The sequence below is a fragment of the Chiloscyllium plagiosum genome, unplaced genomic scaffold, assembly GCF_037043375.1.
Source record: "Chiloscyllium plagiosum isolate Xiang-an unplaced genomic scaffold, Cpla_swu_hap1 HiC_scaffold_8, whole genome shotgun sequence".
In the NCBI taxonomy this organism is placed as follows: Eukaryota; Metazoa; Chordata; class Chondrichthyes; order Orectolobiformes; family Hemiscylliidae; genus Chiloscyllium; species Chiloscyllium plagiosum.
In genome coordinates, this window is record NW_028270146.1 from 89,157,398 (window position 1) to 89,174,068 (window position 16,671).

At 42.6% G+C, this 16,671-nt stretch overlaps 1 protein-coding gene across 10 annotated transcripts in view; it reads left to right on the forward strand.

The window, feature by feature from the left end:
• Positions 1-16,671, forward strand: part of sipa1l1 (signal-induced proliferation-associated 1 like 1) — a 415,651-nt gene that overhangs the window by 242,171 nt on the left and 156,809 nt on the right. For all 10 annotated transcript variants that reach the window (XM_087990088.1, XM_043698149.2, XM_043698153.2 and 7 more), the window contains one exon: positions 13,780-15,559. In XM_087990088.1, coding sequence (XP_087846214.1) covers positions 14,041-15,559 — 1,519 coding nt within the window. In that variant the 5' untranslated portion in view covers positions 13,780-14,040. The remainder of the gene's footprint in view (positions 1-13,779; positions 15,560-16,671) is intronic.

Below are 16,671 nucleotides of genomic sequence, written 5' to 3' on the forward strand. Positions count from 1 at the left end.
AGCTTCCAGGTGTTCCAGCAGCCTGGCAGGCAGTCTTGTTTAGAGTGATGGTCTCAGCCTGGCATGGCAGTCTTGTCCTGTCTGTATTTTTGAGGTAATCCACCATTCTTTAATCAGCTTTCCCTAAGGAGCTGTGAACTGAATTGTTATGACCTTTGTCTTAATAGTAAAAGACAAAAATGAAATTATGTATGACTTCTGTTATTAATGTAAGTGCCACAGTGGGGTGACTTTTAAAACTTTTCACTGTATTTTCATGTAAAAGTACATGTGACAAATTTCAGTTCTGTTGTATTCTATCTGCTTTACACAGCTTGCACCAGTTTCTTGCTCCCTAGAACTTCTTCACTGTTCCAAGCTAGCTAAGCTTGCATTAATCAATGTGTAGCTTAAAATTGTGGCATGGAACCAATCTAGAATAAGTGATGTCGTCATATGTTTCCCTATTGAAATGAATGTTGGTAGCATTGCTCGTTGGAAAGCAAGTTTAACTCTGTCACTCTGCTGAGGTGCTTGTCTTGACTGGACACCCAGAGCCAGATGTAATTTCATGATGTGGGGTGATATCTTAACACACCCACTTTGTGTATACCTTGTGTATACCACCTGTGTAACTGAAAATATGATTGGAACAGGCAGACTTGGGCCCTCTTGGCAAAGAAAGAACTGGAATTGGAAGATAGGAGGGAAGATACTCGGAGGAGGGTGGGGATGGGGAATTGTGGTCCTAAGTATTAGAATGAAGACAAATTTTGGTTAACTTTCCTGGCAATTATCAGATAACCCAGCACGTTAACTTTTGAGTGATTTTTATCAGTGATTTTTGCTATATTAACAGCCAGCCTTTCAGAATATAGTGATTTGTAATGAGATCAGCCAGATGGACCTCTTGTTACGAGCTCCCTTATTGGTGCTGCTAACCTCGTCCAATCAGGGATCCCTGACACATAAACAGGACGTCAGGCATCCTGTTGATTCTGAGTTGGCTCTGAGCTAGTTGGATCAGTGTCAAAGACTCTCCACGTGTAGTTAAAGGATGACTTGGTGATGGGATACTTGTGTGGAGTTATTTCAGTGGCAATGAGAATAGGATTTAGTGATGTAACCACGCAAAAGTGTCTACTAGCTGAAGCCCGACTGGACTTCAAGCATGTATTGTATCCTGTGCCAAGGAAAATGCAGCAAGTGGACCATATGAGTTGCAGGATATTCCAATGGAAATGGATGCCCTCATCAGTCCAACTGAGCTTGGGGAACAATTGCATTGCCTCACTCAGGACATATCCTGAACAGAGGGACTCTAGGTCAGCCCCCAGCAAAACACCGAAACAAAGCAAAGCTTTAGCTAAAAAGTTAACATTTTCTTCAGGATCCAGGCTGGGAAGCCATTGTAGTTGCTGCTAGTATGCAGTCTCAAGACAGCAAAAGAGTCCCACAGACTTAAATTGAGTAAGAGAACTCATAGAATCATAGCATCCCCACAGTGTGGAAGCGAGCCATTCATCCCATTAAGCCCACACCAATCTGCCAAAACCATCCCAGCCAGACCCCCACCCTGTCCCTGTAACCCTGCATTTCCCATGGCTAACCCACCTAACCTACACATTCCTGGACACAGTAGGTAATTTAGCATGGCTAGTCCACCTAACCTGCACATTTTTGGACTGTGGAAGGAAACCAGAACACCCAGAAGAAGCCCACTCAGACACAGGGACAACATGCCAACACCCACCCAGACGGTCACCCAAAGTTGAAATTGAACCTGGGTGTCTGGTGCTGTGAGGCAGTAGTGCTAACCATTGAGCCATTGTGCCACATTGGTAGGCTGGTTTCAGGAGAGTGCACACCCTGGAAAGTTCAACTACATCTGATTTGGCACAATTAAATTGCTTAGCAACATCCAAATCAGAACCAATCAAAATAAATGGTCACCTGGTTCTAATGGAGGTCAATACCAGCATGGCTATTGCCGCAGAACAAAATTTGCTCTGGATTCCAACCCTTAAGCTTATGCAAGACCTTGTCTAGACTGAGAACCTATATCGGTGAACCTTTACAGATGAAGAGTACAACTTCAATTCCAGTCAGTTATGAGAAGCAGCTGGTTCACTTATCACTGATTTTAGTCAAAGGCTCCGGCCCAAGCTTGATGAATGAAATTCGTTAAGAAAGATTCACCTGGATTGGATTAACATTTTTCAGTTAGAAGATGGCTGCCTGAGTGAAGTCATAATTATACCTGGAAGCTTTTCAGGAAAGACTAAGGACTATAAAGCAAGCCAAGGTTACCTTGCATGTTGACCAGGAAGCAATTCCATGATTCTGGATGGCCCAGCCAGTGTCCTTTGCCCTACAGGCAAAAAAGAGAAGGTTGGAAAGTGAAGGAATCATCAAACTAGTTCAGTTTGAAGAATGGGGAGTACCAGTTGTACTAATTATGCCACAGGTCATATTGTCTTTGTGGGGATTTTAAGTTAATGGTAAACTGCTTTTCATAGCTGGATAAATACCCAATCCCTTGGATAGAGAGTTTATATGCAAAGCTGGCAGGAAGGTTATCCTTCACGAAGCTGGGCATGTGCCGCATACTTGCAATTGCAGTTAGATGAGGATTCTCAGATGTATGCTGCAATTAATACCCATAAGACTTTGTACCAATGTATGATACTGCCATTTGGAGTATTGCAAGCCTATGTGTATGCTTCTAGACGGGAAAAATGTGTGTTCCATGCACCCCAAGTGACCTACTTGGGCTACAGAGTTGACAAGTCCGATTGCACCAGTGGGAAGATAGTGTGAGTGATCAAAGGTGCCCAGCTCCCATGTCTGTTGTGGAGCTTAGGTCTTCCCTTGGGTTGGTGAAGTATTATGGAAAGTTCATACATAACCTGGCCTCATTCCTGGCACTCGTATCAACAATTTAAAAGATCGGTCAACCTTAGAATTGGTCATGTAGTCAAAACCATAGAATTCAGGGGAGTGAAGATTTCTTTAAGGTATTGATCCCAAGTTAAATCTGGTATTGACAGCATTGGGATAGTATTAGCTCATGGGTAGCCCAATGGAGACGAACACCCAGTAAATATTGTATTCATCAGGGTCTTTGGCTAATGTAGAGCCTAAATACACCCAATGGAGAAAGAAGGTTTGGTGCTCATATTTGGAGTCATGAAATTCCACCAATACCTTTTACAGACATAAACTTGTAATAACAACAGATGGTGATGGGGGAAGCCAAAGGGCTGTCACAATCACAATCAAAATTTTTTTTTCAACCCAGAGATACCACATCGCCGTATAGGGCACAGTATATTATTATGGGGAGTAAACGTGATGATACTGGCTGAATTCCTCTCGGGTTATCCAGAATGAAGATGTTGATGAGCAGTCCTGTCTGGTGCCAAAGATTGGATGCAAACATAGCAGCATTGGTTGGGGAGTCCCAGAGTGCCAACAAGGTCAAAAATATATCACCAGCTCCCTCTCAAGTCTTTTGGGAATGGCTGACTCAAAGGGCCATTTGGCCTAATTTTCATTTGATTGTATGTACATAATCATTCAGTTGGTGTTGAAGCATGTTGTAAATCGCATCATTGTAATAGGAGGATTCAATAAGAGGTATCACTGTAAACCAGATTTTATATCAGCTTGAAGAGGGGGAGATGGCATGGGGCAGGGCGACACTAGGCACACGGACATACAAGATGCCCGTTGAGCCATTAGTTGGCCAACTTTACACACAAGATGGCTGCCAGATCACAATATGGAGAGAAACAGCAGAGCAGATACAGGCACTGCTTGGGGCCACCAGAATGCCAGCACAATGCACTCACAATCCAGTTGATTAGTTTAAGGCGGGTAGGGGAGAGAATACATGTAAGTAATGAACACTACCCGCCGAAGTGTCTGGGTCCAGCCAACACTACTTATGGAAATGCTAACAGCTTAATACAGACTCAATATGAAATGTTAATAGCCAGGGCTGCAGTTATCGTCCTTCTCAGGAAGAGTGGTTAGCGTCCATTACGACAGCAATGGATTTCCATGTAGATGTTGAAATTGGCAATGTCTATGCTAAAACTGACAATGACCACACAGAAATTAGCAAAGGCTGCGCTGGAACTGATGAAGCCTGTATCGAAACTATCAACGATTCTGCAATGATTGCCATAAACAAACCATCTTACAAAGTCAATAATCTCATCACTGACCTATTGTATCGCAAGATGTATAAAAGTTACTTGACATGTGCTCTGGGTCGAGACAAGACTCGCAACTGACCACTGCTGTTGGTGTCTTTCTCACCCCGGAGTTCCAGTATTTCCTTGTGCAATAAATTCTGTCATCGGACCCAGATTCTGACTCGGAGGCTGGTGTTTTTCCCCCACAACAAGCCGAACATTTTATTCAGAAACAGAGTTGTGACTACTAATTCTGGGGATGCTTGTCATTTAAAATGTTTGGCAGAGAAGACAGATGAACTCAGGGCATGGTTAGGAACATGGGACTGGTACATCATAGCAATTACAGAAACATGATTCAGAGATGGACAGGCCTGGCAGCTTAATGGTCCAGGATACAAATGCTGCAGGAAGGAAACAAAGGGAGGCAAGAGAGGAGAGGGAGTGGTGTTTTTGATAAGGGATAGCATTACAGCTGTGCTGAGGGAGGATATTCCTGGAAATTCATCCAGGAAAGTTATTTGGATGGAACTGAGAAATAAGAAAGGGATGATCACCTTATTGGGGTTGTATTAGAGACTGCCTAACAGTCAGAGGGAAATTGAGAAACAAATTTGTAAGGAGATCTCAGTTATCTGCAAGAATAATAGGGTGGTTATGGTAGGGGATTTTAATTTCCAAACATAGACTGGGACTACCATAGTATTAAGGACTTAGATGGAGAGAAATTTGTTCAGTGTGTATAAGAAAATTTTCTGATTCAGTATGTGGATGTACCGACCAGAGAAGGTGCAAAACTTGACCTACTCTTGGGAAATAAGGCAGCGCAGGTGACTGAGGTGTCAGTGGGGAAGCACTTTGCGCCAGCAACCATAATTTTACTATTTTAAAAACAGTGATGGAAAAGGATAGACTAGATCTAAAAGTTGAAGTTCTAAATTAGAGGAAGGCCAATTTTGATGGCATTAAGCAAGAACTTTCGACGGTTGGAAAATGGGAAGCCTTCAGAAATGAGGTAACGAGAGTCCAGAGACAATATATTCCTGTGAAAGGAAAGGCTGGTAGGTGTAAGGAATGCTGGAAATTGAGGTTTTGGTTAAGAAAAGGAAGGAAGCATATGTCAGGTATAGACAAGATAGATCGAGTGAATTCTTAGAAGAGTATAAAGGCAGTAGGAGTATACTTAAGAGAATCAGGAGGGCAAAAAGGGGACATGGAATAGTTAAGGAGAAACCAAAGGGTTTTTACAAATACATTAAGGACAAAAGGGTAACTCTGGAGAGAATAGGGCCCCTCAAAGATCAACAAGGTGGCCTTTGTGTGGAGCAGCAGAAAATGGGGGAGATACTAAACGAGTATTTTGCATCATTATTTACTGAGGAAAAGGACATGGAAGATGTAGAATGTAGGGAAATAGATGGTGACATCTAGAGGACTGTCCATATTACAGAAGTAGTAGTGCTGGATGTCTTGAAATGCATAAAAATGGATAAATCTCCAGGATGTGATCGAGTGTATCCTAGAACTCTATGGGAAGCTAGGAAAGTAATTGCTGGGCCTCTTGCTGAGACTGGAGGTTGGCTAACATGGTGCCACTGTTTAAAAAAGGTGGTAAGGACAAGCCAAGGAACTTTAGACCAGTGAGCCTGACATCGGTGGTGGGCAAGTTGTTGGAGGGAATCCTGAGGAACAGGATGTACATGTATTTGGAAAGGCAAGGACTGATTAGGGATAGTCAACATGACTTTGTGCGTTGGAAATCATGTCTCACAAACTTGATTGATTTTTTTGAAGAAGTAACAAAGAAGATTGATGAGGACAGAGGGGTAGATGTGATCTATATGGACTTCAGTAAGGTGTTCGACAACGTTCCCCATGGGAGACTGGTTAGCAAGGTTAGATCTCATGGAATACAGGGAGAACTAGCCATTTGGATACAGAACTGGCTCAAAGGTAGAAGACAGAGGGTAGTGGTGGAGGGTTGTTTTTCAGACTGGAGGCCTGTGACCAATGGAGGGCCACAAGGATTGATGCGGGGTCCGTTATTTTACATCACTTATACAAATGATTTAGTTGTGAGCATAAGAGGTATAGATGACACCAAAATTGGAGGAGTAGTGGACATGAAAGAAGGTTATCTCTGATTACAATGGGATCTTGATCAGATGGGCCAATGGGCTGAGGAGTGGCAGATGAAGTTTAATTCAGATAAATGTGAGGTGCCGCATTTTGGGAAGGTAAGTCTTAGCAGGGCTTGTACACTTAAAGGTAAGGTCCTAGGGAGTGTTGCTGAACAAAGAGACCTTGGAGTGCAGGTTCATAGCTCCTTGAAAGTGGAGTCGCAGGTAGATAGGATAGTGAAAAGGGTGTTTGGTATGCTTTCCTTCGGTGGTCAGAGTATTGAGTACAAGAGTTGGGAGGTCATGTTCTGGCTATACAGGACATTGGTTAGGCCACTGTTGGAATATTGCATGCAATTCTGGTCTCCCTATCGAAAGTGTATTGTGAAACATGAAAGGGTTCAGAAAAGATTTACAAGGATGCTGCCAGGGTTGGAAGATTTGAGCTATCGGGAGAGGTTGAATAGACTGTAGCTGTTTTCCCTGGAGCCTCGGAGACTGAGGGGTGACATTATAGAAGTTTACAAAATCATGAGGGGCATGGATAGGATAAATAGACAAAGTATTTTCCCTGGGATGGGGGAGTTCAGAACTAGGGGGCATAGGTTTAGGGTGAGAGAGGACAGATATAAAAGAGACCTACAGGGCAATCTTTTCACATACAAGGTGGTATGTGTATGGAATGAGCTGCCAGGAAGTGGTGGAGGCTGGTACAATTGCAACATTTGAAAGGCATCGGGATGGCTATATGAATAAGAGGGGTTTGGAGAGATTTGGGCCGGGTGCTGTCAGGTGGGACTAGATTGGGTTGGGATATCTGGTCAGCATGGACAAGTTGGACTGAAGGGTCTGTTTTCGTGCTGTACATCTATATGACTCTGTAAGGTGAGAGGAGCAGTTGTTAGTGTCTGTTTGATCTGCCAAAGTGCAGCAACTCATCTAGGAAAAAATAGGAAATTGCAACATTATCTGAATTTGCCAGCTCAAGAGTGGAATTAATTGCAGATAAATAGTGGTGCTTAACTTGGATAGAACTGTGATCTAAAGTGTTGAAGTATGAAAGTAGATATGGCAAATGAAGGAATCAAATAAGTTTTCAATTTTATAAACTTAAAAATTCATTGCAATTGAAATTAAGACTGCATTTTCACCTGCGCTTTGGCACCATTAGCAATTCAAAGAATCAAAACCAGCTTATTTTGTTCAGAAACCATAACAACAGGGTTGTCAGGTGATCTACCTTTAGTTTGTTTAGTCTGACTAAAGCCTGACTGGAAATTAGTGTAAGGATAGGCAGTTAATCAGTATTAACGAAGGAATTAGGGAGTGTGCAGTATGTTGTCAGCAACCATATTTCAACTGGATCAGTTTTTAATTGTTGCTCCCAGTGCTGACAAATGTTCATGTGTTAGTTTGATTATCTGTACAAAAGGTTTGTCATCACTTTGTCAGTAGTTAATTTAAAATATTGGTACTAGTTCACAACGGAGAAAAGAATTTGGCTCAAATCAATATTTTATGCCTTTATTTAACCATTTCACATTCCTTCCACCACTACCAAAAACTGACCAGTACTGCTGGGATTTGGCTATCATATCAAACTGCTCAAATTCCTTGTTTGGACGTATATTGATCAGTGTTGGGAAGGAAATGTTCTTTGTATGTGGTTTGTTGTGCAGTAGAAATGACTTAGAGATTTCACCTGTCCATAAAAATATTTTTGCATATTACAGCACTAATTTTTTAGTTTCCTGCTTTTTGTTTCACGCATATTTATGTGGTGGCAACCATAGAATATCAGTCCACTAACTGCTTTCTTTTAATTTAAGTCATGCTATTTTGGCTTCCTCAGATGGTGGAGTGCAAAGATGTTGTGTTCTAAACTATGCAAGGGATTAACACAACCCTTGGAATGCAGAAATTCAAACCCGAGTATGAACCTTCCTCAATATTTTAAACAGAGAACTAGTATTTCCAAGTCAGTAATTAATCATCATTTATTGTAAATAGTAGGCTATTTTATATATGTATTAGGTTCTTTTTCTTGATTTGGAGATGCCGGTGTTGGACTGGGGTGTACAAAGTTAAAAATCACACAACGCTAGGTTATAGTTCAACAGGTTTAATTAGAAGCACACTAGTTTTGGAGCGCCGCTCCTCCATCAGGTGGTTGTGGAGGACACAATTGTAAGGCACAGAATTTATAGCAAAAATTTACAGTGTGATGTAACTGAAATTATACATTGAAGAATACCTTGATTGTCTGTTGAGTCTTTCATCTGTTCGAATTCCATGATAGCTTCACTACTTTCATGTGTAAATCTCAAAACCTTTTTGTAAAAGTTGTGTTCTCTGGTTAGCTGTAACAATTGGTGTTAACTTGACAATATGTTGAAGGTGTTAGCCTCTGTTCTCTGTCAATGCCATGATGTTTAGATTGATTTTAATCTAAAAAGTGAGATAACAGAGTTTTACATGAATTCATGCAGTTTTTGAGCAAAGAACAATGTAACTTTGCAAGTACAAATTCACCCCACAAAATATGTGTGCATGTGGGTCTTTGTGTCTGTCTGTGTGTGTGTATCTGTCTGGGTTGGGGGTTGTGAGTGTGAGAGAGAGTGTGTGTGTGTGTAGTGAGTGTAGAGTGCCTTAAGTCTTTGAGGGGGTGCGAGTGTGGGTGTGTGTGGGTTGGGGGTTTGTGAGTGTCTGAGAGAGAGAGTGTATATGTGTGTGCATGAGTGCAGAGTGATCCGTGTGTGTGTGTGTGTGTGTGTGTTGTGTGTGCGCGCGCGGTGCAATGGTGGTCACCTATAATGTGACATGAACCCAAGGTCCCAGTTGAGGCCTTCCCTATGAGTATGGAACTTAGCTATAGCCTCTGCTCGGCCACTTTTCGCTGCTGCCTGTCCTGAAGTCTGCCTTGGAGGATCGTCACCCGAAGGTCCGAGGTCGAATGTCCTGGACCGCTGAAGTGTTCTCCACCTGGGAGGGAACACTCCTGTCTGTTGATTGTTTTGCGGTGCCCATTCATCCATTGCTATAGCCTTTGCTCGGTTTCCCCAATGTACCATGCCTCAGGGCATCCTTGCCTGCAGCGTATAAGATAGAGAACGTCGGCTGACTCACATGAGTACCTGCCACATACATGGTGGGAGGTGTCCCCACGTGTAATGGTAGTATCCATGTCCACACTCTGACACGTCTTGCAGCGCTTACCGTGACAGAGTTGTATGGAGTTGTCCTGAAAGCTGGGCAACTTGCTACGAGCAATGATTGATTTGTATGAGGTTTGGCAATTGTTTAAAGGCAAGCAGTGGAGATGTGGGGAATGTCTTGGCGAGATGCATATCCTCATTGATAATGTGTTGTAGGTCACGAAGAACATGGCGTAGTTTTTCAGCTCCTGGGCAATACTGAACAACGAAGGGCATCCTGTTGGTTGCAACACGTGTCTGTCTCCTGAGGAGGTCATTACGGTTCCTTACTGTGGCACGTTGGAACTGGCGGTTGATGAGTTGAGCATCATACCCTGTTCTTGTGAGGGCATCCCTGAGTACTTCAGGTGCCCATCATCTGAGCAGATCCGGTGTATGCGTAGGGCTTGTCCATAGGGGATGGCTGTTTTAATATGTTTTCGGTGTAAGCTGGAGAAGTGTAGCATTGTGAGGTTGTCTGTGGGTTTGCGGTAGAGTGTGGTGCTGAGGTGTCCATCCTTGGAGATGCATGTGTCCAAGAATGAGACAGATAGTAGAGAGTAGTCCATGGTGAGTTTGATGGTGGGATGAAACTTGTTGATGTCACTGTGTAGTTTTACCAGTGACTCCTCGCCATGGGTCCAGAGGAAGAAAATGTCATCAATGTACCTGGTGTACAATGTTGGTTGGAGATCCTGCGTAGAGAAGTCTTGTTTGAACCTGTACATAAAGATGTTGGCATATTGGGGTGCAAAGTTGGTCCCTATTGTTGTTCCATGTGTCTGGATGAAAAACTAGTTGTCAAAGGTGAAGACGTTGTGATCGAGGATAAAGCGGATGAGTTGTAGGATGGTGTTTAAAGATTGGTAGTTGTAGGTGTTGAGTACTGAGGCTGTTGCCATGATGCCATCATTGTAGGGGATGCTGGTGTAGAGTGCGGAAACATCCGTTGTGACGAGGAATGTTCCCGGTTCGACTGGTCAGTGGGTGCTGAGTTTCTGTAAGAAATCAGTAGTGTCACGACAGAAGCTGGGGATCCCCTGTACAATAGGTTTCAAGATGCCTTCAACACAGCCCGAGAGATTGTCACACAGGGTCCCATTGCCCGATACAATGGGACGTCCTGGTGTGTTGGCTTTATGTACCTTTGGAAGGCAGTAGAAGTCGCCTACATGAGAAGTACGTGGGATGAGGCCGCGTAGGGAACTCTGTTCAGGACTTTGGATCTAGCCCTTCAATGTGTTTAATTCACCGGTGTGTTCTTTGGTCGGATCAGCTGGTAGTTGCCTGTAGTATTCCTGGTTGTTCAGTTGTCGGTACACTTCCTTGCAGTAATCTGTTCTATTCTGAGTGACAATGGCTCCTCCTTTATCTGCTGATTTGATGACAATGTTGTGATTGGTTTTGAGAGCCTGGATGGCATTGCGTTGTGAACGGGTGATGTTTTGCTCTACGGCTGATGAATCTGGCATTTATATATTTGCTGACGGTTTGAGCATACATGTCAAGCCCAGGACAGCGACCCTCCAGTGGAGTCCAAGTTGACACCTTTGGTCGCTCCTCTACAGATCCTTGTGATGACTGTTCTAATTTTTCAGTGGGCTCATTGGGATCACTGCTGGCATCTTTAAAGGATTCCCGGAATCTCATTCGTCTGATGAACTCCTCCGTGTCTGCTGCAAGAACCAACGGGTCCATTTTGGTGGTGGGGCAGAAGTTGAGATCCCTGCTTAGGACTTCAATCTCTTCCAGTCAAAGGGTGTGGTCTGATAAGATGATAATGGACTTCCCGCAGTGATAATGTTGTCTACTGTGGTGCCAGGGCGGGCTTTGCTATTACTGGTGAGAATGCCAAGTTTCTCCAGTTTTTTTGTTCTTGGTGTGCATGTACATGGTATAGTTTTGTCGCCTTGTCTATTTGGCAACGTCGCGTAATTGTACTGCTGTATCCTGAGCGCAGGTTGAGAGTGTGGACTTCATCTGAATTTCAAGGTTGCGTCGCCTGCTGTAGAGTTAGTGCACGAGATGATTGAGGAGTTTGCGAGAGGTGCGGTGGCAAAGTTTCTCAGCATAATCTGTGTTGTAGGTCGACTTGAGTGGGTTCGTGATCCCTAATCCTTTTGGGATCTTTCCTGCTTGCCTGAATTTCTGTAGAAACTTGATGTCTGTGTTAATATGTGCGATCTTCTTGGAGATCCTCTCCACTTTAAACTGACAGTTAGTGGTGTCGATAGAAGTCATGATTTGGAGATGCCGGTGTTGGACTGGGGTGTACAAAGTTTAAAAATCACGCAACACCAGGTGATAGTCCAACAGGTTTAATTGGAAGCACACTCGTTTCGGAGTGCTGCTCCTTCATCTGGTGATTGTGGAGGACACAATTGTAAGGCACAGAATTTATAGCAAACATTTAGTGTGATGTAACTGAAATTATACATTGAAAAATACCTTGATTGTCTGTTGAGTCTTTCATCTGTTCAAATACCATGATAGTTTCACTTCTTTCATATGTAAATCACAAAACCTTTTTTTAAAAGCTGCATTCTCTAGTTAGCTGTAACAATTGGTGTTAGCTAGACAGTATGTTGAAGAGTGTTGAAGGTGTTAGCCCCCTGTGTTTTCTGTCAATGCCATGATGTTTAGATTGATTCTCAGCTAAAAAGTTTTGCATGAATTCATGCAGTTTTTGAGCAAAGAACAATGTAACTTTGCAAGTACAAATTCACCCCACAAAATGTGTGTGCATGTGGCTCTGTGTGTCTGTCTGGGTTGGGGGTTGTGAGTGTAGAGTGTCTTAAGTCTGTGAGGGGATGCATGTGGGAGTGTGTGCGTGTGACTGGGGTGGGGTTTTGTGAGTGTCTGTCAGAGAGAGTGCATATGTGTGTGCATGAGTGCAGAGTGGTCTAAGTCTCTGAGAGGATGCCTGTGTGAGTAAGGGGGTGTGTGGGTGTATGTGTGCGTATCTGTGTATGTGTGATGCAACTGCAATACGTCAACTTCTGTAAACAGCCAAAATTTATTAAGCAAGTATGAGCTTTTGGAGGAGCCCTTAACACTCTTCGCAGAGCCATGTCAAGAGCCCTCTCTGAACAAGGGAACAGTCTTCCCTTTACATCACCAGCAGGAATGCCCAGAAGACAACCCCAGCCACTCCACCATAGTAATTTGTCATTCAAGACACGCGGTGATTTGATTATTTTCAGAAAAAATGTGATATGTGATTTAGATCAAACCTTAATGGCAAGATCTGGTGTAAATCTTTTTTTTTGAAACTGCAGGGTGTAGTTAGAATCTTAACTGCAATGTTCTTACTGCCATCTCTTACTATTCAGAATCAATGTAATTTTTTTTCATTCTACCTGCAAGATAGAGAAACATAACAGCCTACTCCCCAGGACATCCAATTTCTTGAAGATCAGCAGAGCAAATTAACCCCTTAACATTTCAAATGGGCAAAAGATTGTTCCTGAAATATCAAGCGCTTGGGTGATAAAAGACTAAAAGTATATAAAAAGAAATGTAGCAATTCTATGGCATGTTGGTGATCTTTAATGTCAGAAGGGACCAGTGATGTTTGCATTTTCCTCTCTGTATACATGGTGTATGTAACTTACTACAGAATGAAGCGATGTTATCTTCTACATCCTGGGTTCCAATTGTGTTACATTTTACAATATTCTTTCTTTTTTTCTCCCCCCATTCCTTGCTGCATATCTCCTTGGCTTTACTGAGTTCACCAAAATCTTCAATTCTAATGCTGTTCACCCGCTATAAAGCAAAAGTTGCTTCCTTTTTTCAATCAGAGAATTAGTTGAGGACATCAGAGGAAAGGTGGACCACAATATATTTTATGATCATTAAAATAGCTACTTACATAGGACTGCAGATGCTGGAGGGTTAGAGTCAAAAGGTGTGGCACTGGAAAAGCACAGCAAGTCAGGCAGCATCCGAGGAACAGACAGTTGCTGTTTTGGGCATAAGCCCTTCATCCGGAACAGCAATTTTTATATAAATATATTTTGTTCAAGTTCCAATCTACGATCATTGACCCAAAATAGTAGCTCCTTTGCTGAGTGATATGCTTTTTAGTTCTAAGTTTGCTCGCTGAGCTGGTGAATTTGTTCTCAAACGTTTTGTCGTCATTTCCAAAATCTCAGAAATGCTATTTCTAAAAAAAAATTATCGGATTTCCAGCATCTGTAGTATTTTGCTTATAGGTTAAAGGTTTCAAAACATTTAGTAAATACAAAATAACGGTTTCTTTTTTTTTGTTCTCTTTTTTAGGTTTCATTTAAGCCTTGGCAATTGTGATTATATCATCTAAAATCCATTTTGTGATGATGTGTGGATCATTTGACAGTAGCCCCAATTAAAAACAATGCCAAGATGAACATATGTGAAAAGATACTACAGAGTGACAGATATTTGTAAACAACATAATCCTTCAAATTGAATTGCTTGGAGGTTGTCCTCAAGGAGATTCTTTCTTTCAAAAGAGATGGTTGCACATTTAATAGAAGCTGTTGGGAGAAACCAGTGTGGAGCATGACCAGTCTAAAACGATCCCAGACTGAAAAAGTGGGTATTGGTGCCACTTCGGTTGGGCCTGAACTAACTATTGGTGCACGTTCTGATGACTTCTATGCACGTCGTTTCCGAACACCAAATGGCACATTTGGTTCATCTAGTATAACAGGGCCGCCACCACGAAGTGAAAGTGCTCACTATGTTGGTTCAATGCCAGGTGTGCCTAAAATGGGTGTTCGAGCAAGGATTGCTGACTGGCCTCCCAGAAAAGACATGGCTAAAGAGTCGTGTAGAACAAGTGATCAGGAGTCTGCAGGAAGCCCAGATGGCACAATCATGTCTATCCACTCTGGTAGCCCAAACAGCCGAATGAGCCAAAGTAATCAAAATTCTCTGGAGTCCTTGGCATCAAGGAGGATACACAGTGACTACCTACAACCCAAGGCCCAAGAGATGGAGAACTTGGATTCTAGATTTCTTACACCAGATGGTTACCTTCAGTCTCCTGCAAAAGGCCTTCGCAGAATAAGGCAGCGCAGTAATAGTGACATTACCATCAGTGAGCTGGATGTCGATGGAGCTGAGGAGTATGGAGCATTGAGCCATAAAATGGGAACTGCCCTTCACCGTGAATATGGCAGCACTTCCTCCATTGACAAACATGGAATGTCAGGGGACAGTTTTTTTGATTTGCTAAAGGGTTATAGAAATGAACAGTCTGATCAGCGAAGCCCAGCACCAGAACAACTGAGTGAATTACTGAAGGCAGAGGCCAGTAAAGCCTATGGTTCAAACGTTGAAAGCACCAAATCTGACTTTGTGGATGGTTTCTTTTCACACCGAGGGAGCCCAAGGCCACTCCATAAAGAAAGGGAGAAACCACTTAAGCGACGATCGAAATCTGAGACGGGGGATTCTTCTATTTTTCGCAAATTGCGCAATGCCAAAGGTGAAAGTGAGCTAGGCAAATCAGCAGACTTTGAGGACAGCAAATCAGAAGACAGTGTGAAGGGTTGGACTTGTCAAAAGTGCTTTGCTCATTATGACGTGCAGAGTGTGCTCTTTGACTTGAATGAAGCCGTGACAACCAGGCACAATGTCATTAAGAGGAGGAACACCACGACAGGTGCATCTGCAGCTGCTGCTGCCTCACTGGCTGCTGGTCCACTGGCCCATTCAATCAGCTTCAGCTCTCCTTCAGGTAGTACAGAGGACCTGAATTCAAAAGAAAATCTCAATGTAGACTACGGGGATGAGAAAAGCAATGAACTTGTGCTGAGCTGTTCATACTTCAGGAATGAGATTGGTGGAGAAGGAGAGCGTAAGATAAGTCTATCGCGAACGAATTCTGGATCACTGAGTGGATTTGAAACCACATCTGAATTTTCCCTGAGCTCTCACTGCACAAATGCAGGAGTTGCTGTGCTAGAGATATCAAAAGAAAACTTGGCAGTACATTGTGAAAAGGTGAAGAGGTACATTGTGGAGCATGTGGACCTTGGAGCTTACTATTATCGGAAATACTTCCATCAAAAAGGTAAAGCCATTATTTAATTGCTGTCAGCATCTCTAGTGGAGGAAGTGATTGGTCAGAAGTGCCTCACTTGTGATGAGACAGTTTTCAAAAAGTGATTTTAGAGTTTCTGGCCTGCGAATATAGACATCAGATTTTATCTAAAAACAGGTAGCCTTGAAAAAGAGTTCTTAATGGGAGAATTACAAGGAACTGCTTTTAAGTTAGTATATTTTTAGAATAAATTAATCAATCCTCTGCATTAAAATTGATCTATTATTAAAATAACTGGAGAGGTGTCATTTATGGCCAATCATATTTAATGCAGTTATTGATGTGAAGGACCATGAGATAGGATGGTAGTCAGTAGCAATAGTTCCATGTTATGCTGGTTTACGTAAGGAGAAAGTGAGGACTGCAGATGCTGGAGATCAGAGTCAGGAGTTTATTGCTGGGAAAGCACAGCAGGTCAGGTAGCATCCAAGGATCAGGAGAACTGACGTTTCGGGCTTAAGTCCTTCATCAGGGCTTACGCCTGAAACATTGATTCTCCTGCTCCTCGGATGCTGCCTGACCTGCTGTGCTTTCCCAGCAACACATTCTTGACTCTGGATTACACAAGGACTAATTGTGTCACAATCCTGTGTTACAAGTATTTTATTTGGTAAATAATTTTTACCTAAACCTAAATAAGGTTAGAAATAACATTACGTATTCCAGAATTGTAATTGAACTTAATTTCCTAAATGTTTGACAGCGAATCTAATTTAACACCCAATTTTTGCATAAATAAAACCGATCTCTATTTGCCCAAAATGTCCTTGAAAAGGGGTAATGTGTTTATTATTTTGATTGCGCTGTTGCCTTTCTTCAATCAACACAAATATTTTGTCTACTGTGTTTGCCTTGGAGAAAGACATGAAGATTGTGAACTTGGGGAGGTTGGTGGTCATATCTTGGGGACAGTCCATATTACAGTAGAGGAGGTGTTGGACATATTAGACTGTATGAAGGTGGATAAATTTCCTGGTCCTGACCTGATATATCCAAGAATACTGCAAGCGGCTAGAGAAGAAATTGCGGGGGCCCTGGATGATATTTTTGCATCATCAATAGCCATGGGTGAGGTCTGGAAG